General features: G+C 34.4%; 1 protein-coding gene across 5 annotated transcripts in view; it reads right to left on the bottom strand.

Moving 5' to 3' along the window:
- The window catches only part of NCKAP1 (NCK associated protein 1), a 115,335-nt gene that overhangs the window by 60,168 nt on the left and 28,233 nt on the right, over positions 1-26,934 (bottom strand). For 3 of the 5 annotated variants that reach the window (XM_035304331.3, XM_035304333.3, XM_054257405.2), the window contains 8 exons: positions 18,544-18,630; positions 18,286-18,342; positions 17,448-17,590; positions 17,274-17,364; positions 11,685-11,822; positions 10,823-10,871; positions 4,920-5,076; positions 2,072-2,128 (listed from right to left, as the gene is read on the bottom strand). In XM_035304331.3, coding sequence (XP_035160222.1) covers positions 2,072-2,128; positions 4,920-5,076; positions 10,823-10,871; positions 11,685-11,822; positions 17,274-17,364; positions 17,448-17,590; positions 18,286-18,342; positions 18,544-18,630 — 779 coding nt within the window. Of the gene's footprint in view, positions 1-2,071; positions 2,129-4,919; positions 5,077-10,822; positions 10,872-11,684; positions 11,823-17,273; positions 17,365-17,447; positions 17,591-18,285; positions 18,343-18,543; positions 18,637-26,934 lie in introns of all 5 variants that reach the window. The other 2 variants (XM_035304330.3, XM_035304332.3) reach the window with 1 other exon arrangement.

Raw genomic sequence — 26,934 nt, 5'->3', positions numbered from 1 at the left:
ACATAGAAATTAATAAGTATAACTTAATAAATATCTAGTTATAATCTTATTAAGTATATTACTATTAAATATACAAAACTGAATACACAAGAGCTACAGTCAATAAAGGTATTGGGATGAGACCTATTTGGCACTCCTGTTCAAAAATAGAAGATATGGAAAGGAAGGGATAATCATAAATAGTCATATACTATGTATTTTAAAATTAAGATTAGAAAACTTTCTCACATATTACCAGAAAGAAAAAAAATCAGAAAATGTTCTAAGTATTACAACTCCTCATACCACGCAAAATACACACTGCTCCAAGAAAGTTTTAGAATTTAGAGGTGCATAAAATAAATGTGTGTGTGTGTGTGTGTGTATGAAAGATGCATATGCCAAAAACCCAAGTATAAAGAATACACAACACTAGTAATTTCACTGTGACACAGTAGATCAGTTTCAGAGGACTCAAATTAAAATCTGTGCTCTCTCCGCATGACCTTAGGTTCCAACTCTAAGTTTCAGCTTCTTGTCTATAGAATAAGTATAATGACACCTGTCTCAAAAGATGCACGATCTTTCATGATGCCTGATATGTAGTGCTTTCATGTTACTTTAATTTCAATGACAAGCTCTTTTTCCTGACAATAGTAAAGTCATCCTGTCATTTCCAAGAAGAAAATGAGCAAATGTTATTTTGATTATTTTACTTCACAGGATTACTGTAAGGAGTCTGTGATGTTTATTGAGATAAAATGTCTATAAAGCACTTGGGCCGAGCACATGGTAATTAGTCCTAGAAGTTACTACTGCTTACTATAATTATTTAATAAATGGAAGAAGAAAAATAACAATACTTTACTTGTAAAAGATCTTTACAAAAGATAGCTATGCCTATATATATATCTGCCTATCGTAGAGTCTATCCCATGAAGAAATAATAATTATGTGCACTTCTGCAAGTCTAGAGAGGAATTCTAACAAACTTCAAAGTATGCTATTTGCACTAGAAATCATTTTTGAAAAATTAAGCACATGTATTTCATTCAAGTCAATAAAATATGAATGAGGAATGATATAGCACAGATACAATGAGTAAAGATGGTTTAAATTCCCAATATCTATCTTATAGCCTAAACTTAAATTCTAAAATTTCTTGTAGATTTACAGTTTTATCTATGGAGTGATGATTGTCTTCTCTCTGCCTTATATAGAAATATTGATAGATCAAAGAATATTATCACTATATATTACCTAAGTTCACTGGAGTAAATATTCTACATTAAGTATATCATATACATAGTAATTAAAGTGAAATATAAAATTATTTAGAATTATTTTATGAGAAAACTAGAAAGATGTTTAAAGTCTTAAAATACACTAATTTCTCAGGATATCTATACATTTACTAATATAAGAAACTAAAATTGGGAAGAGTTGCACTCTTAAAAGTAAATATTGGCTGGGCATGGTGGCTCATGCCTGTAATGCCAGCACTTTGGGAGGCTGAGGTGGGCTAATCACTTGAGGTCAGGAGTTCAAGACCAGCCTGGCCAACATGGTGAAAACTTGTCTCTACTAAAAATACAAAAATTAGCTGGGCATGTGCAGCAGGTGCCTATAATCCCAGCTAGGCAGGAGGCTGAGGCAGGAGAATTGCTTGAGCCCAGGAGGTAGAGACTACAGTGAGCTGAGATGGCATCACTGCACTCCAGCCCGGGTGCCAAAGCGAGAGTCAGTCTTAAAAAAAAAAAAAAAAAAAAAGTAGATATTATCTGGAAGAGTTATAAGGATATACTGATTTTCATGTAGTAGTACAAAAATCATGTTGGTATGCAGAGCATAGTGTCAGTGAGATTATACCAAAGAGTCCTTACTTATAAGGAAGTGTAATACTTCCTTATGGCATTTTATCAATACTTCAAGAACACTTAAAAGAGGCTATCTACTTAATATTTCTCAATGACTGAAAGTCCCCCTCTTCTACTTCCACATCTTGCATACTATTAATCTGTACTCACTTTAATAAAATGCTTTAAGAATTTTTCTTGATTAAAACAACCACAGACAAAATAAAACTACTTACGCATGTGACACAGCTGCCTCCTTGCATTCTCTTATGTCATTAATACGTTTATTATAGCTATGTGCAAAAAAATTAGAACATCAGTTTAATTTGATCAATAACTGTCAAAATGAGTAAGTCTACTCCTAGAAGTCAATCAAAAATGACAATATCAATTTAAAAACTAGCCCTCAAACTGGAAGTTCAGGGAAGAATCTACCCACACCTTTCCTAGCACTTAGATGTCTAATCAAGTCTTCCTTAAAAAAGTCACATTATATTAAATCCAACAATAAAACTAAACATCACAATGTAGATTTTTATTTTATTAAATGTTACTCCTTCCTTAATCCCCAATGGAGACACTGAAATCATACTTCTGATGTAATTAACATCAGCTTCCAAAAATCTAAAGTGCTGACAAAGCTATAATTTCTGACTTTTTAATCAAAGCTATCTCATAAGCATAAAAAAATTCTGAAAAGCTATATATGTGTGATCAAAAGTAGTGACTGTTTGGATATAAACGTTTTGTGATGGAGAAAACTGAGGCAGGAAAGCATTTACCTACTTTAAATTATTTTTAAGAGAACTATGTATGATTTTAATCTATATTTTTAAAAAAATCTTATTTTTCAAATTAAAAAAACCATTTAATTAAAAGAAACACCAACATCTATCAGCTTAAAGATGCCACCGTAAAAACAAATGTTAATAATTTCATGATTAATAGATATAAAAAAAAATCAAAATTCCTAAAATGTTAAAGAAAAAATATCTTCCTGACAACTTATCTAAAAATTTCTTACACTATTGCTGGGTGTGGTGGCTCACACCTGTAATCCCAGCCCTTTGGGAGGCCAAGGTGGGTAGATCACTTGAGGTCAGGAGTTCAAGACCAACTTGGCCAACATGGCAAAACCACATCTTTACTAAAAATACAAAAATTAGCAAGGCGTGGTGGCAGATGCCTGTAATCCCAACTGCTCAGGAGGCTGAGGCAGGAGAATCACTTGAACCCGGGAGGCAGAGGTTGCAGTGAGCCAAGATCACACCACTACACTCCAGCCTAGGTGACAAGAGCAAAAGTCCATCTCAAAAATAAATAATATATAAAAATCACTTACACTAAAATGAACTTCAACTTCTACACTTAAGTTCTCTAAGATTTACATATTCTTTGAGCAAATGTTCAAAATATAATAATTCTGTAATCATCACCCTCTATAATTAATAAGCTTTTGTACTTATGGTTTGACTATGAAAATTCATATTTTAAACTGGATGATCATTTACAAATTAAAAACAGAAACTTCTCACAACTTTAAATGGAGACTCTCAAATGATAAACTTATCATTAATAAAGTATAACAAAGACAACTGGTTTCATGGTGCCATTAAATTTACTTGCATCATATATAAGTTCACTCAATATACAGAGATTAACTGATTTTAAATATTTATATATATTTAAATATGATTCCACAATGAGTTTGTCAGTATGCTAATACATGATATTAATATAAGTTTCATGATTTTCGATCTAAATCAATTAGAAAATGACAAAGCCCATCTTGCATATAATATTTCAGGGTATTCCACCATCTAAAATAAGAGCTGAAAAGTACACCGGGCACTATTTATCATATGACTGACAGATCACTGGCCTCAGAATATCAGTATGGTGACAGAAATCAGAACTGTAGTCACTTGAGAAAGGAGTGGGGGAAGTAGTGATTAGGCATAGCAATACTGACTAGAAAGATGAACAAAAGAATTTTCCAGAAATGATGGCAATGTTCTTACATCTTGATTTAAGTGGTGGTCATGCAGGAGTATTCATATGCAAAGTCAATGAGTTATACCACTAAGATATATGTATTTTTGTTTGTATATTTTATCTCAATAAAGTATTAGGGAAGAAAAGGGGAGATTCCTTTAACCTCTCCAAGATACAGATATAGGAGGTTAGACATGCTGCTCAGGAACCCGGATTTCAATTTGCATTTCAGGGTAATTCTTATGTATGCTAAAATGTGAGATATATTGGCTTAAATTTAGTGTCAGACTTATTTTTATTTTTAAATATGTAGAAGTTTTATTTCATCTCAATTTTATTAGGACATTATTGAACTGGATGTAAAATAAATGTGGGCAAACTTCATTTTTATCTGAAGGTAGCAAGTCCAACATAAATATTCAACATAAGTACAGGGGGGATTCCAGGTATTTTTAAAATATTTCATAATTGGCATCAAGTCTGGGTTCAATTTGGCTTTTATATATTGGATACAGAATCTCGAGTGGAGAGAAATAAAGTTATTAAAAATTTCAAAGAAACACATTTCATATAATTATTGGCTTAACTGAAAGTAAAAATAAATCATGTGGAATACTTTCTATTATTTAAATAAAAACAACATAGTTTCTTCCTACGTGCAGTGGTATGACTTCTGTAATTGCTAAAACTAATCCAATTAAGTATTTTTGATTGCTTCATATACTTTTACAAGTGTACTCTAGTCTAAAATAACACTTCTAAAAATTTTAAACCTCTTAAATGTATATGGTATGTTCACATCTACAATCATACATGACTTGCAAAAGAAGACATATCTTCCTTCTCTAATAAATGTTTTGAAAGGGCAGATAACCTCATTTTTTTTTTTTTAATATGTGAAGCTATCTGTAAAAAATATGATTGTTACCTATTAGGATGACTGTTAAAAACAACTTCCTGGGACCCAAGTCAAACGGCATAAGCTGTATCTTCCTGTATGGTATGACAACTCCTTTATCCCCAAAACTTCAGTGAAGATAACTCACTCACCCTTCTCCAAAAAAGACAAAATAAATGAAAATGTCATACCCTCGTATGTTTACAAATAAGTCTTCTGCAGCTTTGTGAATGTGGAAAACTTCATCCCGAAAGAGAGAGAGGCAAGAGCTACTTTGAAGAGCTAGCTTCCAAAGGTTCAGTGCTGTAGCATCAGTATTTAGGATCCCATGGCACAAAATAAAGCCAACTTTAAATAAAAAGAAAAGCAAATATAAGTGCAAATGTAAAAGTATTCCAAAGTTTGGTGAAAATGTGGCTTTTGAAAAATACAGAAATGTAACCACAATCACTAAATTGAGACTTCTGAGTAACAGTAACAATACATATGTAGAAAACATGGTAACAATATGTTTCTTTTCCAATTATAATTTTCTGTATTTTGCAAAACCAGTTATATGAACCTGCACTGACAAAAGGGAAAAAAAAATGTCACTTCTGGGTTATAAATCAAGTCATTTTAATAAAAGTAACATTTATAAAATATTTTCAGCCAAAGATCAGAAATTTCTAATTAACATATAATGCAGTAATCATTACACTTGTTACAATAACTTAAAATAAAACTTATCTGGGGCTCAATGCTGTGGCTCATGCCTTTAATCCCAGCACTTTGGGAGGCTGAGGTAGGTGGATCACAACTCAAGAGTTCAAGACCCCCCTGATCAACATGGTGAAACCCCGTCTCCACTAAAAATACAGGTGGTGGGCACCTATAATCCCAGTTACTCAGGAGGCTGAGGCAGGAGAATAGCTTGAACCTAGGAGGCAGCAGCTGCAGTGAGCCAAGATGGCTCATTTCAAAAAAATAACCATATATCTACACACACACATATATATACACATATATATAAAGTGAATCTACTTTCCTAAATCAAGAATAAATCATAAAGTAATAGCATCTCACATTTTAATAGCAATTTATAGTTTATTAAGTCTTCTCAAATATATTTTTTCAAATGATTATCGTACATAGTAGACAAGACAAGTGGTATTCTTTCTTTTCTTTACTTTTTTTCTTTTTTCTTTTTTTGGTAGAGATGGGGTCTTATGTTATGTTGACCAGTCTGGTCTCAATCTCTTGGTCTCGGGCAATCCTTCCACCTCAGCATCCCCAAGAAGTGGGATTATAGGCATGAACAACTGCACCTGGCCCATATGCTTCTTTATAGTTGAAGAAGTGAAGGGTCATTGACTTCACTAAAACACTGTTAAAGTAATAAAGCTAGGACTCTGCCCCAAGCATTCATCCTCAAAGTCTAATATTCTTTCAATATATTAAATTGCTCTCTATTACACAAATTCTAAATATCTTTTTTACCTTTTGTTATCAATCTGGGAATATTACATAAATGTATAATCTTATATATGTTGACTGATACCCTTTCTAGTCTTCTATACTAGGATGTAAAACCTTAACTTTCATTCAAGAAACATTTACTCAGTGTCTACTATACATGAGGTTCTGCAGTGGGCCAGTTAGTCCAATCCCATTTTCTTTCAGATTTCCCTACGACTCTCAATAATCACTCCCATGTTTTAACTCCTATTATAACTGTACACCTATCTTGACACTTTAACATAATACTTGCCATTTATCTTTTGATTCTTAACTCAAGCTTCCTTCTTGAGCCACTACAGAATCAAGCTAACTCTGTAAGTAGGCATATAACTTACTCTGTAAGTAGGCATATATCATATTCTCTAAGATATATGAAATATACAAAGAAGTATATTTAACTGCTTTGACTTCAACTATACAAAAATATTTTTCATGTAACACGGCCCCCAAAACAAGCCAATTATTGAATCTGGCACACAATCAAAGAAACAGAATACATGTATGAAAGATTAAAGAACTCTCAAGAGAAATTTTGTTTATAAAACATTTTCCTGTTATTTACTTGACTTTCCACCCTAATCCTGAGTGAAATCAGATTTTACTCAGTGTCCTCCATCTCTTTGTGTACTTACATTACAAAATACTTGCTACTACTAATACAAAGTTTTTCTGAAAATTTTTATCACTTAAAGTGTTTGTTTTTAAGATATGTGTTATGAGTTTAAGTATATTTATTTGTTTAGAATGGACCGAAAAAGGCAAAAGAATTTAAAAATAGATTGCCCAGGCTGGGTATGGTGGCTCACACCTATAATCCCAACACTATGGGAGGCCAAGGTAGGCAGATCACTTGAGGTCAAGACCAGTCTGACCAAGATGGTGAAAACCCCATCTCTATTAAAAATACAAAAATTAGCCGAGTGCCGTGGCGGGCACCTGTAATCCCAGCTACTCAGGTGGCTGAGGCAGGAGAACTGCTTGAACTTGGGAGGCAGAGGGTACCATGAGCCGAGATGGCACTACCACACTCCAGCCTGGGCAACGGAGCAAGACTCAAAAAAAAAAATAAAATAAAATAAAATAAATTGCCCAAGATTAGGGGGATGACTTATTAATTAAACTACACATTAATCTCCTTGTTGAAAGTTAGGATGAAAGGACAAAAAAAAATGTAAAAATTTAAAAGAAGCTCTTAAAACAGAAGACCAAGTCTAGACAAGAAAGTTGAAGAAAATCTTTGAAGGCAGAAAACAGATAAAATTAGACTATCAATACAAAAAAAAGGCAGAAATTAGTAATCTAAAACTCTGAAGATAAAGAAAAAAAATCTTTCCCAAGGATTCTCCCAAGTCTAATCAACAGACTAAAAAATGAACCCTAAAATAAGCATTAGGATAATTAATTTTATAACTGTAGTCCAAGTAGCTGAGTCCTCAGTATTCTACATCCTGCACAACTCTTAGCATCAGGTTATAATCCAGAGCAGCGATTCTCAAACTTTAGCTTGCACCAGAATCACCGAGACAGTACATTAACAGATTGTTAAGATCTATCCAGAGAGTTTCTGTTTAGTAGGTCTTGGGTAGGGATCAAGATTCTGCATATCTAATAAGTTCCTAGGTGATGCTGATGTTGCTGGTTCAGGAACCACACTTTGAACTAATCCACAACAAAGCTCCAAAGAAAGTAGACTACCTACTAAAGAAAAATCCTAGTCTGGGTAGTAGTTCCAAAAAAAGAAGTGCAGAATTTGAGGCAACTCCTGACCTCTATATTAGCTCTACTGAGGGTTCAAATACATGAAAGAAGTAAAACTCATTCCTTATTTTGGCAATAGTGGTTATCCCAATTCTGCCTTCTCCATGCCTATGTATTCCCCATTTTAGGGTAGCCTGCTTCCTGATCGACTTCCCAGCTCATTACACAAACCCATGCTATAAGTATTCCCATTTAAGGTAAAGAGTTGGGGTGGGGGGAACAATCCTATGTAACTCCAGAGGTCACTTATGACAGCGAACTCTACTAATTAACTCAGTTATTCAGCTGCACATCCATAAACACAAAACAACTAACAATCACCACATAATTGAGCAAGACCATAACTCTGAAAGCTGTTTTTCTAAATCAATTATGAGACAAAGCATGAAAATCTCAATTATCTTTATAGAAGAAAATATAAATATCACAAATGTAACAAATAAAATAATAAAAATAGCTAAGGGCAGATAGTAGTGTTAAATTCTTCCTCTTTCATACTAAAAACAACACACTCCAAGTATTAGTCCATAATGAGACTAAGTATTGGAACAGGGTATTTAGAAATGTTCACAAAAATTTCAGTGATTTCTGAGTAGAAACCTAATAATTAGACTGAATCTAGTAATAAAAACTATGGGCTTGGATTTTATGTCTTTATTACTTTACTTTTCTGGTAATTCTAGTAATTCATTTTCTTTATTTTATTAAAGAATCAATCAAAAAAATATTAAAGAAGAAAAACTGGTCCTTCACCATAAACACGGTAATAAAAAGTCAACAAATAGTGTCATCTGTCAATGCGGGGGGCTGGTTCCAATACCATCCAGAGATACCAAAATCTGTGGATGCTAAAGTTCTTTGTATAAAATGGTGTAGTATTTAAATATAACCTACATACTTCCTCCTGCATACTTTAAATCACCTCTAGATTCATTTTAATACCTAATACAATGCCTACACATCACTTCATTTGTGTGAACTCACTGTAGTACTCATTATGCGGTAAGTTTTGCTTTTTGGGCCTCTGTGAAAATGTTTCCCCTATTTCAATTGGCTACTGACTGAATCTCTGGTTGCAGAACCCCAGGATATGGAGGGCCAATAAAGGTTAATAAATCAAAAACAAAACCTGTAAGAATGAAAAAACACCAACACTCCAAAATGACTCCCCTGTGGTAGTGAGCCTAGGGGTGAGTAGGACGAATTTATCTATATTATAGAAATTCTCATTCTGTATTAAACCTGTGTGTCTCCACAGAATAGTACAAAGCCATAAAAAACAATGAGATCGTATCCTTTGCAGCAATATGAATGGAGCTGAAGGTTGTTATCCTAGGAAACTAAGGCAGGAACAGAAAACCAAATACTACATGTTCTTATTTATAAGTGGGAGCTAAACACTGAGTATACATGAACACAAAGAAAGGGACAATAGACACCAGGCTCTACCTAAGGGTTGGAAAGAAAAATCTACCTATCACGTACTATGCTTATTACCTGGGTGACAAAATAATCTGTACACCGAACCCCCATGACATGCAATTTGCCTATATAACAAACCTGCATATGTACCAGGAACCTAAAAATTTAAACAAATAAAATCTCTTTTGAAGCTGATAAATAAATAAACAGCTTAAAAGCAAATACAACAAGCTATTAGAAGTCATAGAAACTTGGTGGTAGATTTATGAGTGTTCACTCTACAATTATTTCAACTCTTTTGATGTTCACAATAAAATAATGGAAAAAAAAAAACCAGAAAAAAAAAGCTTGTGTCTATTTCTCCCATAGTTTCTAAGCTTCTTAAGAGCAGAAGCGAGTACTTTTATCTCCTATGCATCTAAAAAACTGCCAAACATATGAGTCATTTATTATATAAACTGAAGTAAATTAAAACCAAAAACTTTAAGTGAACAGACATAATATTTAAATAATCATTAAAAGCAAAAGCAAAATTTAGTTTAGAAGGTTATGTTGAAAGGCAATATATTGGGAGGCCGAGGCGGGTGGATCACAAAGTCAAGAGATTGAGACCATCCAGGTCGACAAGGTGAAACCCCGTCTCTACTAAAAATACAAAAAAAAAAAAAAAATTAGCTGGGCATGGTGGCGTGTGCCTGTAATTCCAGCTACTCAGGAGGCTGAGGCAGGAGAATTGCCTGAACCCAGGAGGCGGAGGTTGCCGTGAGCCGAGATCACGCCACTGCACTCCAGCCTGGGTGACGAGCGAAACTCCGTCTCAAAAAAAAAAAAAAGAAAGAAAGAAAGGCAATATAATGTAGCCCATGAGTCCTGGAGTTGGGCGGGGTTCTTACCTTGTCTTTGTCACTCACTATCTATGTGGCCTAAATTTTAGATTCCTCAACTTTAAAACAGACTACCTGGCCAGGCACAGTGGTTCACGCCCATAATCCCAGCACTGTGGGAGGCTGAGGCAGCAGATCACCTGAGGTCAGGAGTTCAAAACCAGCCTGACCAACATGGTGAAAGCCCATCTTTACTAAAAATACAAAAATTAGCTGAGCATGGTGCTGTCTGCCTGGAGTCCCAGCTACTGGGGAGGCTGAGACAGAATTGCTTGAACATGGGAGGCAGAAGTTGCAGTGAGATGACACTGTGCCACTGCACTCCAGCTTGGGCGACAGAGCAAGACTTCATCTCAAAACAAACAAACAGACTATCTACTCTGATGGGATCAATATGAGGACTGAAAGAGGTGATGGACATAGATGGGTTAGCACAGGGCTAAGTACAGAGGTAGTAACCATGCCACCTGCTTTTTTCTCTAAAACATAAAATCTGAGGAGTAATCACAAAACTAACCCATTTTACTTACAGATAATCCACTTTTCCATTGCATCCAAAGAGAGATATTCACAAGGCATCTTAAAAAGAGAATATATACATTGTCAGTTAAAAGAAATTCTAAAAAATATTCCACATTGAGCCACTCTCCTCCCTTTCTCCTGGTAACTTACTACCCAACTCTTGGCCCAAATACTAACAGAAGAAATTTGAAGAGTTGGATAAAAGTGTTATTACCTATACTGAAACCTACAGTCAATAAATGACAATAAGAAGTATGCCCCTTTCACACCTGCATACGCCCAAACCTCTCTTTAAAAAACACTGTTGCTGTCTTTAATCTGATAAATGACAACTTATTAATTTCTCAAGCCTATTTCAAAGTTAACAATATTCCAAAAGATAAAATTTTAGTCAAGTTAGAAGACATGTATGTATCTGGATGCTCACTTTCTCACCAAAATCAGTAGCTGTATAAATGTATTCTCCATGTGTGTAGTAACACCTATGTTCATAAATACAGTGAAAAGATTGAAAAAAACATAACGGAATATAACAATGATTTTGTCACCTGGTTCTACTTGGTGAGATTTGGGGTGTTTTTTTTCTTTTTACTTTTCTACATCTTCAGATTTTTCTACCATGAAAAGCAAAACAAATTTTAAACTTTAAAGAAAAAAATATTCCTACTATTCATCGTATTAATTCAACATCAGTTTTCATTAAGACTCTAAAGCTAAAAAATCTGAATATGACTTAAGTAATGAACATTTTATAATGAGCTTCAAGTAATAAGCTAATGCTAATTAGAAACAAACTGCAACAGCATTGCTTAACTATTATTTTTTAAAAATCACTTTATTTTCATTCAAAATAGAAAAATAGAACCATACAGTGTCAGATTGCGCAGGATTGAGCATTGTACTAGGTGCACTGATGAGGCTCAGTAACTGGGCATTTCTCCACTGGTCAGCTGAAAGATTTCTTCGAGGATATACCATTTGAAGAGAAATTAGTGCATCTGAAAGAGACTAATTAAAATACGAAAAAAAAAGCTGAAGAATTTTTTTCCTTTTCCATTTATATTCCAGCTACAATTGCTTTGCATTTATAACTATACCATCATAAAACAACACAGCCTAATTACAGCCATGTTCCTTATAATACCTGAGTTGAGTTGTGGCTCCTCTCCTCCAGAATTTTTATGGTAAATTTTATAAAAGCTACACAGATTCTGCGTTTTTGAGCAAAAGCTTAGCTCAGAAATTCATGTTATTTTCTTAAAGGTTAAAATATGTGGCAATGTTGGGATCTTTATTACAAAAGGGATAGGGAGCCTATTGTCATCTTTCTGTCAATACATAAGTTTCCATTCTGATAGTTCTAAAAGAAAAAGATTTCAGGGTTATATGAGTAAGTGTTAACAAAACTCAACATGCTTCGCAATTTTCTAAAGAATGTCTTATAAAAATAATCCACCGTACCTCATCTTAATAAATTATTTCTCTTTGCCAACTGGTTTGTTGATTACAGCTTTATTTTCAAGGTATTTAACGTTTCATCTCAACTGTTCCTTGTGTGCTTTCATAAAAGTCCTTTGCTATTAATCCTTGCTTCCTAAAAATTCTGTAAAGAGTGATTCTTTAACCTGACTGCACAGAGAATGCCAGAGAAGTTTTTTTCCCGAATACAGAATACAGGGCTCCAACTGAAATTTAGTGAACCTGAACCTCTGGAAACAGAACGCCAGAATCTATCCTTTTATTAAGCTACACAAAGTGATTCTGATGTAGCCAACTAAGAATGCTTTTAAAATTAAATTATGTTAACTTAATTTTTTGAAATCCTGGGAAATTTGGGAGGTTGTGTGTTAGGGAAATTTACGATTCCTCTAGATTTTCTAGTTTATGTGTACAGAGATGTTCCTAGTAGTCTCTGAAGATCGTTTATATTTCTGTGGGATTGGTTGTAATATTACCTTTCTCATTTGATTGTGCTTATTTGGATACTCTCTCTTTTTTTCCTTGTTAATCTAGTTAGGAGTCTGTCAACCTTGCTGACAATCCTTTCAAAGAACCAACTTTTTGTTTCGTTGATCCTTTGTATGGTTTTTGGGTCTCAATTTCATTTAGCTCTTCTGTAATTTTAGTTATTTATTTTCTTATGACACCTTTAGGTTTAGTTCATTCTTGTTTTTCTGGTTCCTTTAAGTTCAAGGTTAGGTTATTAATTGCAGCTTTTTCTATCATCTTTTTAGTGCCAAAAACTTTCCTTTTAACACCGCTTTTACCACATTCCAGAGGCTTTGGTATGTTGTGTCACTATTTTCATTTCTTTCAAAGAATGAAATCTGGCAAAAATACAACAAAAAAAGAAAACTACAGGCCAATATCTCTGATGAACATAGACACAAAAATTCTCAACAAAATACTCACAAACCAAATCTAGCAGGATATCATAAAGTTAATTCACCATGATCAAGTAGGCTTTATTCCTGGGATGCAAGGTTGGTTCAACATAAGCAAATCAATAAATGTGATTAACCACATGAACAAAGTTTTAAAAACACTATATAATCATCTCAATAGATACAGAAAAATCATTTGATAAAATCCAATATCCCTTCATGATATAACCTTCAACAAACTAGGCATTGAAGGAACATACCTCAAAATAATCGGTGTCATCTATGAAAAACCCACAGCCATAATCAGTGCCATCTATGACAAACCCACAGCCACTATATTGAATAGGCAAAAGCTAGAAGCATTCCCCTAAGAACTAGAATAAGACAAGGACATCTGTACTCTCACCATTTCTATTCAACATAGTACTCTAAGTCCTAGCCAGAACAATCAAGCAAGATAAAGAAATAAGAGGCATCCAAATAGAAAAAAAAAGAAGTCAAATTATTTCTGTTCATTGACAATATAATTCTTTCTATACCTAGAAAACGAAATGGCTTCAGCAAAGTCTCAGACTACAAAATCAACATACAAAAATTGGCAGTATTTCTATACACCAATAACATTCAAGCTGAGGACTCAAGAACACAATTGTGGCCAAGCATGGTGGCTCATGCATATAATCCCAGCACTTTGGGAGGCCAAGGCAGGCAGGTCACCTGAGGTCTGGAATTTGAGACCAGTCTGAGCAACATAGTGAAACCCCAACTCTACTAAAAATACAAAAATTAGCTGGGTGTGGTGGCAGGCGCCTGTAATCCCAGCTACTCAGGAGGCAGAGACAGGATAACTGCTTAAACCCAAGAGGTGGAGGCTGCTGTGAGCCAAGATGGTGTCACTGCACTCCAGCCTAGGTGACAGAGTGAGACTCCATCTCAAAAAAAAGAAAGAATGCAATCCCACTTAACAATAACCACAAAAAAAAAAATAAAATAAAATAGGAATACACCTAATCAAGGAGGTGAAACTTCTCTAAGAGAAGAACAAAACACTGCTGAAAGAAATCACAGCTAACACAAAGAAACGGAAAAGCATTCTATACTCATGGGCTGGAAGAATCAATACCATTAAAACAATCATATTGCCCAAAGCGATTTAAAGATTGAACACTATTCCAATCAAATTACTGTCATTTTTCACAGAATTAGAAAAATCTATTCTAAAATACATATGAAACCAAAAAAAGAGTTCGAATAGCAAAGGCAAAGTAAAGAGACAACCCTACAGAATGGGAGAAAATAATTGCAAATTATGCATCCAACAAAGGACTAATATCCAGAATCTAAAAGAAGTTAAATCAACCAGAAAAAAAACAAACAACTCCATTAAAAAGCAGGGAAAGGACATGAGTAAAAGCTTCCCAAAAGAAGACATATAAGCAGCCAACAAACATATGGAAAAATGCTCAACATCACTAATCTTCAGAAAGATGCAAATCAAAACCACTGGTAAGATGGGATATCATCTTATACCAGTCAGAATAGCAATTATTAAAAAGTCAAAAAAAAATAACAGATGTTGACAACACTACTGGAGAAAAGAAAATGCTTATACACTGTTGGTGGTAATGCAAATTAATTCAAATCCTGTGGAAAGCAGTTTGGTGATTTCTCAAAGAACTAAAAATAGAATTACCATTCAACCCAGGAATCCCATTACTGGGTACATGCTCAAAGGCAAATGAATTGTTCTACCAAAAACACACTTGCACTCATATTTTCACTGCAGCTCTATTCACAATAGCAAAGACCTGAAAACCCAGGTGCCCATCAACAGTAGACTGGATAAAGAAAGTGTGGTACATATGCACCATGTAATACTATGCAGTCATAAAAAGGAACAAAATCATGTCCTTTTGCAGCAACATGGATGGAACTGGAGGCCATTATCCTAAGAGAATTAATGCAGAAACAGAAAACCAAACAAATATTGATTGTACTCACTTTTAAGGGGAAGCTAAACATTGTGTACACACGGATACAAAGAAACAACAGACACTGGGGACTCTAAAAGTGGGAAGGAGGGAGATAAGGGTTGAAAAACTATCTATTGGGTACCATGTTCACTACTTTGGCAATTGGATTATTAGAAGCCCAAACTGAGCATCACACAATATACTCATTTAACAAACCTGCACATGTACCCCATGAATCTAAAACAAAAAACAAAAGAAACAAACCCTGACAAATACAAATACAAACAAAAACAAAAGAAACAAATACATGACAGTGTTTGATTAAAATTCTAAAGTATCATGGAATATTAGAAAAAAATCAAAATTGAAAAATAAATGGTCTAATTCAAATGAATAATTCTCCTATGTAATTATCAATAACCCACTATATACTGAATATGTTAATGTGCTAATGACTACAGAGAACTTAAAAAGATACCCAACAGGCTTTAAGGAAATTTTCAAAACCTAAATGGAGAAAGAACCAAATCTAAAATAACTAAATAAAAACAAGACCATCCACAATTAGAGAAAAATCCAAAATAGATTTAGAGAGAACAGAGGAGAAGAATAGAAAAGACAGTTCTGGGTGGCAAGAAACCACTACTAATATGAGAGATAGGAGATGACCACGATATGTTCAGCATTTTGAGGAATTCTGACACTTCCATCTACAATGCTGATTTTTTTTTTTAATTTCAAAACTGACGCCATCTACAAGCTTCTTTCAAACTTAGATTTAACCAATTCCAAGACATAAAGCCTACATAAATTTGTGTACAATATAGTTATGCAAATCTGGAAGAATTTCTTCAGAATTTTCATGGGAGTAAAAAAATTCAAAGGAAATTATTGGTGTTAACTGTATGTCAAGAAAAAAGCACAGTGGCTGGGCACAGTGGCTCATGCCTGTAATCCTAGCACTTTGGGAGGCTGAGGTGGGCAGACTGCCTGAGCTCAGGAGTTCAAGACCAGCCTGGGAAACATGGCAAAACCCTGTCTCTACTAAAAATACAAAAAATTAGCCAGGCATGGTAGCACATGCCTGTAATCCCAGCTACTCAAGAGGCAGAGGCAGGAGAATCACTTGAGCCTAGGAGCTGAAGGCTACACTGAGCTAAGATCGCACCACTGCATTCCAGCTGGGGTGATAGAGGGAGATGCTGTCTCAAAAAAAAAAAAAAAAAAAAAAAAGGAGAGAGAGAGAAAAAAGACAGGCTTCTACAAGGTGAATAGTCTCAGCATTCAAAGAGAACAATCAATGTAGACCAAGATTCTAGTATCCTGGGCTTCAGTTCTGGTTTTGCCACCATTGTCACAAATGACTTACCTTGTCATGACACTGCTCCAGCCCTAAATCTTTAGCTATAAATAATGAGATTGGATGAAATACCTATAAATATCCTTGAAGTGCTTAGAAACTACCGTTCTGTGAATTAGCCCTTCTGCAGAGAATCCATAATGACAAGACTACTTACAACCAAAATAATTTCATTAAGAACTATTCATAATATCTCCTAAAACAGTCATTTCAAATTATTTCCATAAAACTCCTGTCATTTTTTCTTGAGACAATAATAATATAGCTAAAATTTATCAAATACTCTGTACTTTTTAATGAAGTAATTCATTCAATTCTTGTATGAACGATATGAAGTAAGTACTATTTATTATTCCATTTTTACTGATAAGAAAACTGACGTACCGTGAGGTTAGTTAAGTAACTTGCCAAATATTATACTATAATTTGCAGAGTTGCTATTACAATCCATTGGTATGAGAAGAGAACTCTTAAATACCATATGGTAAATCCTACTGTTTAATGCTAAATTAAAATCTAAAAAACTATAATGAATCAATCAATATATCCTTGATTCTCTATACACTATTTCGAATCTCATTAATTAGTTCTCTGGTCCATAATTAGATAAAAGCACACATAACTATTACTTATATCCCATTATAGTATTTTTCAAAAAAGAAGTTTATCACTTTATCCAACTATCCATCCTCATGCTATGTTATATGCCTATTCTCTTATATGCCTAAATGCCACCTCTTACCTTGCTGTGGGGTACAAATTCTTCCATCATCTTCTTTAAAGGGTTTTCATAATCCACAATCATCTGGCCAAGGCGTGGGTATTCTCGGTCACTTAAAACAGACATATCAAATTTCAATGAGTTGTAATCCCTCAAATTGAGAATTTTAGAAAGACTTTTATAATGCAGATCTACCTTGCTCCATGAGTCATTTCATGGGCATAGTTGTATAGCCCAATGATTGCCTTCCTTTCTTCAATTCGAGACAGCAGTATCATTAGTGTTGTATAGGTTATAATTAAATCTAAGTAGTTCTTTGTTAAATCAAAGTTTACAGTCTAGGAGAAAAAAAAATCAAGTTCAACTACTTCCTATTTCTTAAAATTTTAAACACATACAAAATCTTCATAGAAGCTACTGAGAGCTATTAATTTTCTGGATTTATTTTATCCCCCATTCTGAAATGCCATCTAATTCCTTTCACTAAAAGCATGTCTAAAATTTGGGAGTTACAGATAACAATTCTGTGATTGACCCAATTTTATGAATGAAAGAAAAAAAGCTTATGATCACCATATTCCAACTCGTAACAGTTCAAAAGGACAAAAGCCGGAACAATAAAGAACACTGATGCCAATCTCACCAAAGAGGAAGAAAATTACTCTTTTTAAAGTTCACCATTAACTAAATGGAGACATTTTTTGCTTTGACTTCCTATATCCAAAAATTATCATACTAAGAAAGAGTCCATCAAGTATGCCTTTTACAAAAATATTATCCACTTAACTTTTCAAAATTGGGTCTATTAAATAAAATACTAAAGTTAAGGTGTATTTCCCAATATGTACAAGACTTATACTCAATGACAATCTAAACAAATATAGAGAATATACACTTTATTTTTTAAAAAAGCTATAAAACAAGCAGATTAATAATGCTAAAACTTTATATGTTAGTTATATAATCTATCTGAAAAAAAGCAATTGGTCCCCTGAGCTCTTCTGGAAGGAGAAAAACTGGACATCATACTTACAATATCAAAGAAGACTTGGCAAACATCAATAGTATTCAGCAATTCACAAACATGGTCCTGAAAAGAAATACTTATTTCAGTCTTTTATCTGTATAAATCTGTTTAAATTAAGAAAAGACAAACAAACAAGGGATGTTTTATATTTCAGTTCTGGAAGAACTCCAATTTTATTATTTACAAGTGACAGAGCAATTTACACAATTAGTAAACATTAAATCTACTTACAAAATGTTAAACATTATATATTAAAATACATACCTTAAATTCCATAACATCTACAAATGTGAAGTAATACAATGCCAGATTTTTCAGAATCTCTGATTTTTCTTTCTGTAGTTGTGCAAGCTGTTGCTGTAAAACCAAAATTACAACAAATTGTTCATAGAAAACAAAAGTATTTCATTTTACTACAAACTATCTTCTTTTATGACTGCTATATGGAAGCACAAGCTTTTAGAATAGTATTTCTAGATGATTAAGGCTTTTTAAAAAAAACCAAAGTACTCGAGACAGCAACTGCTAATAGTGATCAGCACTGACAGTGTGAGGCTATAAAACAAATCAAAGCAGATTAGTACCGAATTACACTACTATTAAGGAAAATCTGGAAGTGTTAGGAAAAAAATACCAAATGAACTCTTAAAAAATAAAAACAAGTCATGAGCATGATCACATTACTAGAAACGGGAGAAAAGAAGGTGAAAAACATCACAACTTATACTACAAAAAAACAATATGCTATATAAATTTGGAACTTACCAAAAAGAACATCCAGGTAAAGCCACGTTACGCATGCAAAATAAAATGTAGATACAAACATAAAATACAGTAACGGTTCCCTGACCAGATCCACAAAACACAATAATATATTAAACAAAAGCAAAAACCACAACAACAAAAAAGAAATGAGAAAGAAGCAAAACTAGAGTTAAGACATGAAAGAGGGAAATGTGAAAGACAAATAGTATTTTAATTAACTGTATAATTTACAAAAGCCCAATTTTTCTTTTAAAATCAACTATTGATATAATTTCCAAAAGAATCTAGCTATTTTTAATGTCCTATAAGATTCTCAGAATTCCAATAAATGATCTAGAACCTTGATACTCTTGAGTGCAGTCTACCGAATAGCTGCTCCCACATCATTTGGGAGCTTGTTAGAAAAGCAGACTCTCAGGCCTACCTCAGACCTACTGAATCTGAATTTGCCTTTTATCCTATTAAATGTGTGAGAAGCTTATTCAGAACATGAAAAGCTAGAAAATACAAGTGGCTCAAAATATCCTATTTGCTATCAAAGCCCATATAATGTTGAGGCCTTCATATAGTTCTTATTTATACTTAAGAACATTAAGGGAGAGATGCTTCCACACATAACTGTACTAGACCACTATAAGTCAGAAAATTTTCAGCAGTGAGCCTAACACCAGAGGAATTTTTTTTTTTTAAACTACAAAAAGTCAATTTAAAACAGTAAGCACAGCAGTCTGGTAGACCTTACTATTACTGGGTAAACCACCCTAAATATCATAGTACCTGAAGACATTTAAAGAATTCTAACTAGAAAATATTCACACTCAAGCCTGCAATCCCAACACTTTGGGAGGCCATGGTGGGTGGATAACCTGAGGTCAGCAGTTTGAGACCAGCCTAGCCAACATGGTGAAACCCTGTCTCTACAAAAAATACACAAATTAGCCAGGTGTGGTGGGACATGCTTGTAATCCCAGCTACTTGGGAGGCTGAGACAGAATTGCTTGAACCCAGGAGGCGGAGGTTGCAATGAGCCAAGATCAAGCCACTGCACTCCAGCCTGGGTGACAGAGACAAGACTCAATCTCAAAAAAAAAAAATTCACAAATGAAATATTTCATTACTACCCCCAAATGCCAGCAAATTAAGATATATACTTGTAGTGACTATTTTTAGTTTAATCTATGAGAGTAGCTATTTTGCACAATATAATCTGTGTCAGAACAATTCCATGTTTATATGTACATTTTGATCATTACTACTCTAAAAACATGAAGCGAATACTTGTTACCCTATTCGACATTAAACTTTGAGAACTGATGTCTTAGTTCCACAGAAAACTGAAGTTAAAAAAAAAGCAAAAAAGAATTAAAAAAAAAAGAATTGATGTCTTAGTCCTTTTTCCTGCTTTTCAGTACTTTAAACATGACTTTCAAAATACAACAGGTGAAAGTACATTCATAATAAGATATGAAGGGTATAATTTGGTTTATATTGGGCTTAATAATCCCAATTTATTTCAGCTGCCCTAGTGTAATTTTATTAATAGTGTCCCCTTTCCTTCTACCTTCTGTGTCCTAGTCTGGACAATAAATCATACCGTCACCATCTTACTATGAGCCTTAAATGGTCTTATATACAAACCTCATTTTCCATATTAAGAACCTAAGATCTCCAGATCTTAAAATAACCTTCTTAAAGTTACAACTACTTAATGACAGAGCCAAGACTGGAAATCTCATCTCCTTACTTCTGAAAGTGTTCTTTCTACCATTCTACACACCTATCATTTCCTTTTTATAAAACCTCACAGGCTACTTTCTCATTCAACTTTATTTTCCCCAAAGCCATATATGACTAGACGCTACTTGGCTACAAACATTTATCCAACAACTATTAGATACCTAAATTCAAAATAGTCAAGATTTCAAGGCCCTCCACAATCTGGCCCTAACTTACTTTTCCAATGCATTCTTTTCCATGTATTTACACTCTACATACAGTAGCCAAAACAATCTATTCACTATTTTCTATACAAATCTCCTGCTTTCTTACTGTTTCCTCTACTGGAATGTCAGAATCCCACCACTTAAACAGGTCCAAACCCCACTATTCCCAAAGCACTCAGTTTAAAAGCTAACCTCATTTTCAGATTGAATTCCTTCCCTGAAATCCTAACATCTCCCTTTTCTAAATGTGTATAATGTCCGACAGCAGCTATCACCTTCTATTATAGCTATCTCCAGCATAATTAGGCGGTCCATATCATACAGTTCTGCCTATAAGGAAGTAAGCAATGCAAACATCTATCAGATTAGAGATTTCAAAGACTATCGTGTTAGATGACATGTTTTGGTAGGTGATGCTAAAAAGCATACCTTATTATGCAACCATGGCTAAGCGACTCAACATCTCCAGCCTAATACCCTCCTCAACAAAATGGAAGCTGATGTGGACAATTAACCAAGATTATATACATAAGAATTGTAGCAACGCCTCACAGCCAGAAGCTGTACGTTAAACATTAGGTGAATAACAAAGGAAGCTTGCAGATAATTCTACAGAATTAGAATAAAACTTTAATATAACTCAAAGTCTCGTTAAGAAGAAAAACTTTAATAATCGCCAATAGTACCCATAGTGTTTCTAATAAGAGCTGATATTTACTGAGTATGCATTATGTGTCAGGCATTGATTGTTCCAAACATTTTACAGGCATCTCACACAATCCTCTTAATCTCTTTATGCAATCAAGTTCCCCATTTTAGTAAAAATAAATTTCATAAAGTCTGTGTGTAAGAGGTCAACTATAACAATAAAGAACAAAAATATCTACAACTCTCTAGCTTCAATTACAAAAAATGCTACATTTTAGTTCCTAAAGTGAGAGAGAGTAGATACCACCAAAAATTATTAATATCTAGAACAAAGTTTTCTTAATTCAACTGATATCATTGTTTTACAGTAAATAAAAAGCAGGAAATGGCTTAAGAACATAGATCAGTAAAACACTGAAGTTATGCAACAGAACATTAAAAAAATACTACTGTGAAAAAAAACTGATACTATTCATTACACTAATTATTTATTTATTTTTGAGATAGCGTCACGTAGGCTGGAGTGTAGTGGCTCAATGTCAGCTCACTGAACCTCCGCGTCCTGAGTTCAAGCAATTCTCCTGCCTCAGCCTCCTGAGTAGTTGGAACTACAGGCAGACACCAATACATCCAGCTAATTTTTTTGTATTTTTGGTAGAGATGGGGTTTCATGTTGGCCAGGCTGGTCTCGAACTCCTAATCTCAGGTGATCATCCTGCTTCGGGATGGGATTACAGGTGTGAGCCACTGTGGCCAGCCTCACTACACTAATAGTTATAAAAGCATATTCATGCGATACATGCAAATATTTTAGCAAAATATTTATATAATGCTTTCATTTTAATTTCTAGCTATGGGTCATTATTCTAAATATTCAAGTAAAATATGTAAAAACTGGAAATAAACAGGATAAACATCAGGCATGCTTATTGCAAAGAACCTATCTCTATACTGAAAAATCCTGGTAATTAATCTTTGTTCAATTAAGAAGCATTTTCCACACAAATATAAGTATCTAGAAAATTGATTGAAATTTATTATTTATTCTAAATCCTAAAGTATTTCATTCTTTCAAAGAAAAAGCACTGGCAAATAACTATAAGGAATCAATGACTACAGAGCTAAATCATTGAATATAAAGGAACATAGGTCTAGTTTTTATTTGCTCATTTCAATTATTACCTTCTTTTGTTACTGAAACTGCTTATTCATAATAAATTATTTTTCTTAATCTAAGTTTTGCTAGTATTTTGTTCCTCTTTAAAAACAACCAACTCTAGAAATTTGGTTTCAAGGAATGCTTTGTTCACATTCTTAGTAGGATATTCTAGGCCAGGCTGTTTAAAATAAGAGAGCACTGAGATGCTATTTGGATAAATTTCTGCCTAAACTGTCCCAGCTACCACTCTAGTCATCAACTCTCAAGTGGACTCCTACAGTAGCATCTTATCTGTACCTGTGCTCATGCCTCTTCAATTTTCTCTACATAGCAGCAGCACAGTAAACATTTTTTTGTTTGTTTGTCTGAGACTAAGTTTTGTTCTTGTTGCCCAGGCTAGAGTGCAATGGTGCAATCTTGGCTTACTGCAGCCTCCGCAATTCTCACGCCTCAGCCTCCAGAGTAGATGAGATTACAGGCATGCACCACCATGCCCGGCTAATTTTATATTTTTAGTAGAAACAGGGTTTCTCCATGTTGGTCAGGTGGTCTGGAACTCCCAACCTCAGGTGATCCACCCACCTCCATCTCCAAAAGTGCTAGGATCACAGGCAGCACAGGATCACAGGTGGCTACCGCGCCTGGCCAGAGCAAACATTTTAAAGCACTACAGTACCCTGAAAAAACTGATCCCACTGATGTTATGCAAGTGTTAACAGCAGGTGAAGAGCATATGGGAATTCTCTATTCTAATTTTGCAAATTTTCTATAAGTCAAACATTATTTCAATACAAAAATCATTTTTAATTCTAACAATTTCACCTCACAATTAGAACTACAAAATCTTTTCCAGTGCCTCAGAATAAAGTCTAAATCAAAGCCCTTACCTATCTCTAAGACCTCATCTCCTTTCACGCTCCTCCACCCTCACTCAGTATAGTTCTCATATTGGTCTTTCTGCTGTGTTCACATTCACCAAGTGTGTTCCCACCTCAGGGCCTTTGCACTTGTTCTTTCTCATGTCTGGGATGCTCTTCACCATTTTTTAGCATAGCTTACTCCCTCACCCCATTTCTCTTCACAGGCCATCCTTATGTAAAATGATCTTCTCATCCCCATTTAACTCCTTACCCAGCTTTCTATTTCTTCCTACCACCTATCCCTCAATGAAAGTACATATTCATGCTGGGTGCTGTGGCTCACGCCTATAATCCCAACACTTTGGGAGGCTGAGGCAGGCGGATCAACTGAGGTTGGGAGTTCAAGACCAGCCTGACCAACACGAGGAAACCCCGTCTCTACCAAAAATACAAAATTAGCTGAGCATGCTGGTGCATGGCTGTAATCCCAGGTACTTGAGAAACTGAAGGAGAATCACTTGAACCCAGGAGGCAGAGGTTGTGGTGAGCCAAGATCGCCTGTTGCACTCCAGCCCAGGTAACAAGAGCGAAACTCCGCCTCAGAGAAAAAAAATAAAGGAAGTACATATTTATTTTAGTTGTTTACTGTCTAACAACCCAACTTGAATTTAAATTCCAAGAAGACAAGGAGTCTGTATTATTTCCTGCTGTAGCTCTAGCATCTAGAGTACTGGCACACAGTAAGCGCACTATAAACAACAATAAAAGATCCTCAAGTTTTTCAACATAAAAGACATGAAGAGTGTCCTTAATTTTAAAATTTAATTGCTAGTCATAAATGAATTTCATAGTAGGTATAAATTCATGTCTCGAATGAGTTTCAAAAATGATATAATCCCTTGAATGAAATCCCCAAGGTTGGGTAAAAGATTTCACATCATATCCTTCCACCATAGGAAAGCATAAAACAAATTACTAGTAATTAAAGAAACTGACATATGCATATCAAATATAAGCAGATCTCTTAAGATTACCTGAAAATTCTAATTAACACAAAGATTAGTCATGTTTTAAAAGAACCTCAGAATCCTATTTAAAATCCTTAGTAGTATATTTCTTTTTTCATACACAAAGTGATTCCACTGGAAGTATTTCAGAAAAGGTAGTAAAAACATTTTAGGAAAATGTCTTATCCAGGTTGGGTGTGGTGGCTCATGCCTGTAATCCCAGCACTTTGGGAGGCCGAGGTGGGTGGATCACCTGAGGTCAGGAGATCCAGACTAGCCTGGACAACATGGTGAAACCCTGTCTCTATTAAAAATACACAAATTAGTCAGGTATGGCAGGTTGGGCACCTGTGATCCCAGCCACTCCAGAGGCTGAGGCAGGAGAATCACTTGAACCTGGGAGGCAGAAGTTGCAGTGAGCCAAGATTGTGCCATCGTACTCAGGCCTGGGAAAGGAGTAAAACGCCTTCTCAAAAAAAAAAAAAAGTAAAGTTATCCTAACACTAGCCTAGTAAAAATAAGCATTACTGAATTACTGAGTGTTTAAGAATTATTACCAAATTGAATCCTCTTAGTACGTTTCCAAGGTACATTTTTTTTATTGTGGTAAAATACACATAACATAAAATTTACCATTTTAACCTTTTCAAAGTGTGCCATTCAGTGGCTTTAAGCATATTTGCATTGCTGTGCAAGCATTAGCACCAACCATCTCCAGAGGGTTTTCATCTTCTCAATCAAAACACATTTTAATCCTTATTTTGCAGATATAGAAACAGACCAGAAAAGTATAAGATGCCAATACAGGTCTATGAGATTTCAAAACTTGAAACACGTCTTCAATATACTTCAACATTCAAGTTGCTATACAATGAGATAAAAGTAGTGTAGGGACAAGCTAAAGACAACATTTGTATTTAGTTACATTATAATCAACTACACAGACTTAGACTTCTAAAAAATCTAATTCAAGACTTTCACTTTATAATTAAGGTTTTTTTTCTAAGTTCACATTGCTAGTCTTCTGTTTAAATTAATTCTGAAATGCACGAAGAGTTTTCTATTAAAGAATTGAAAGGCAACAAAATAGAAAAAAGGAAAAAGAACTGAAAGGCAAAGGAAAAAAAATTAAAATTTGTGTCCAGGTCTCCTTGCAATAGAACTCTACTACCTCTCCTATTAAGCAATGTTGTCTATTTTCCCACCATTCCCATCATGGCAGGCCTTGTGACTTGTCTTAACCAATATAAAGCAGCAGAAGCAACAATGAGTCACTTCTAAGTCTAGGGCAAGGTCTTATAGCTTCTGATTTTGCTCTTTTGGGACACTGCCCTGAAATGCTATATGTGAGGAAGCCTGAGATATCACATCACATAGAGAGAGGGCATCTCAGCATCCCTGCTGTTCCAGCTGGGTTCATCCCCCAGAATGCATGAGCGGAAGGCACTGCTATAACCTAGAACCAGTGAGATCAGCAGAGGAACTGCCCAGTCAACTCACAGAATCATAAGAAACAAGCTGCTGTTGTTTTAAGCCACAAAATTTAGAGGTAATCTGTTATGCAGCAAAAGGTAGTTGAAACAATTAATATAAAGTTCAGCAATATAGATTAAAATAATTTCTATTTTACCACCTGAACACATTAATTTGCCACAGCTAAAATTTTTGGAAATTTAAGATTCTGGCTATAGATGGTCAAGTAAAAGCAAACTTGAAATTAATTTTATCATCAGTACTACAAATCACTAATTACATACCATGGTATAGTAGGCTTGGTCAAGTGTACCATCTTTGCATAAAGGGCATGACGTTGTATTAATAATAATACAATTAACCTCATTTAATGGCACTATTTTCCATTACAAATAGAAAAATAAATAAGCTAGTCCCTTTACATTCGATTTTAATAATTTTTAAACTTTTCTAACATGTGATTAACCTACTTTCAAAACCAAGACATTTATGTAAAGACATAAATGTAAAGACCAGTACATTTATGTAAAGACATAAATCAAGCTTTTCTTACTGACTAGATGTCATCACTGTAATTGATAATTATACAGTTATTTATGTCAAGATGGCCTCAGATGCTACTGACATGTACAAGATAATCTGACAACATTAAATGGTCCTTCCCTGCTATACATAAGAGTTTTTATTTCTCTTCCTATAAATTATCATTTGTTCCTGATGGGAGTAACTTTTTAATGTAGTGTGTGCCAGAAAATATACTTGTTACAATTTTCCCTAATCAGACTCAACAAGCTTGGTCA

Source organism: Callithrix jacchus, chromosome 6, assembly GCF_049354715.1.
Source record: "Callithrix jacchus isolate 240 chromosome 6, calJac240_pri, whole genome shotgun sequence".
NCBI classification, from domain to species: Eukaryota; Metazoa; Chordata; class Mammalia; order Primates; family Cebidae; genus Callithrix; species Callithrix jacchus.
Note: the sequence above shows the minus strand (reverse complement) of the source record. Positions and strands in the feature narration are given on the sequence as shown.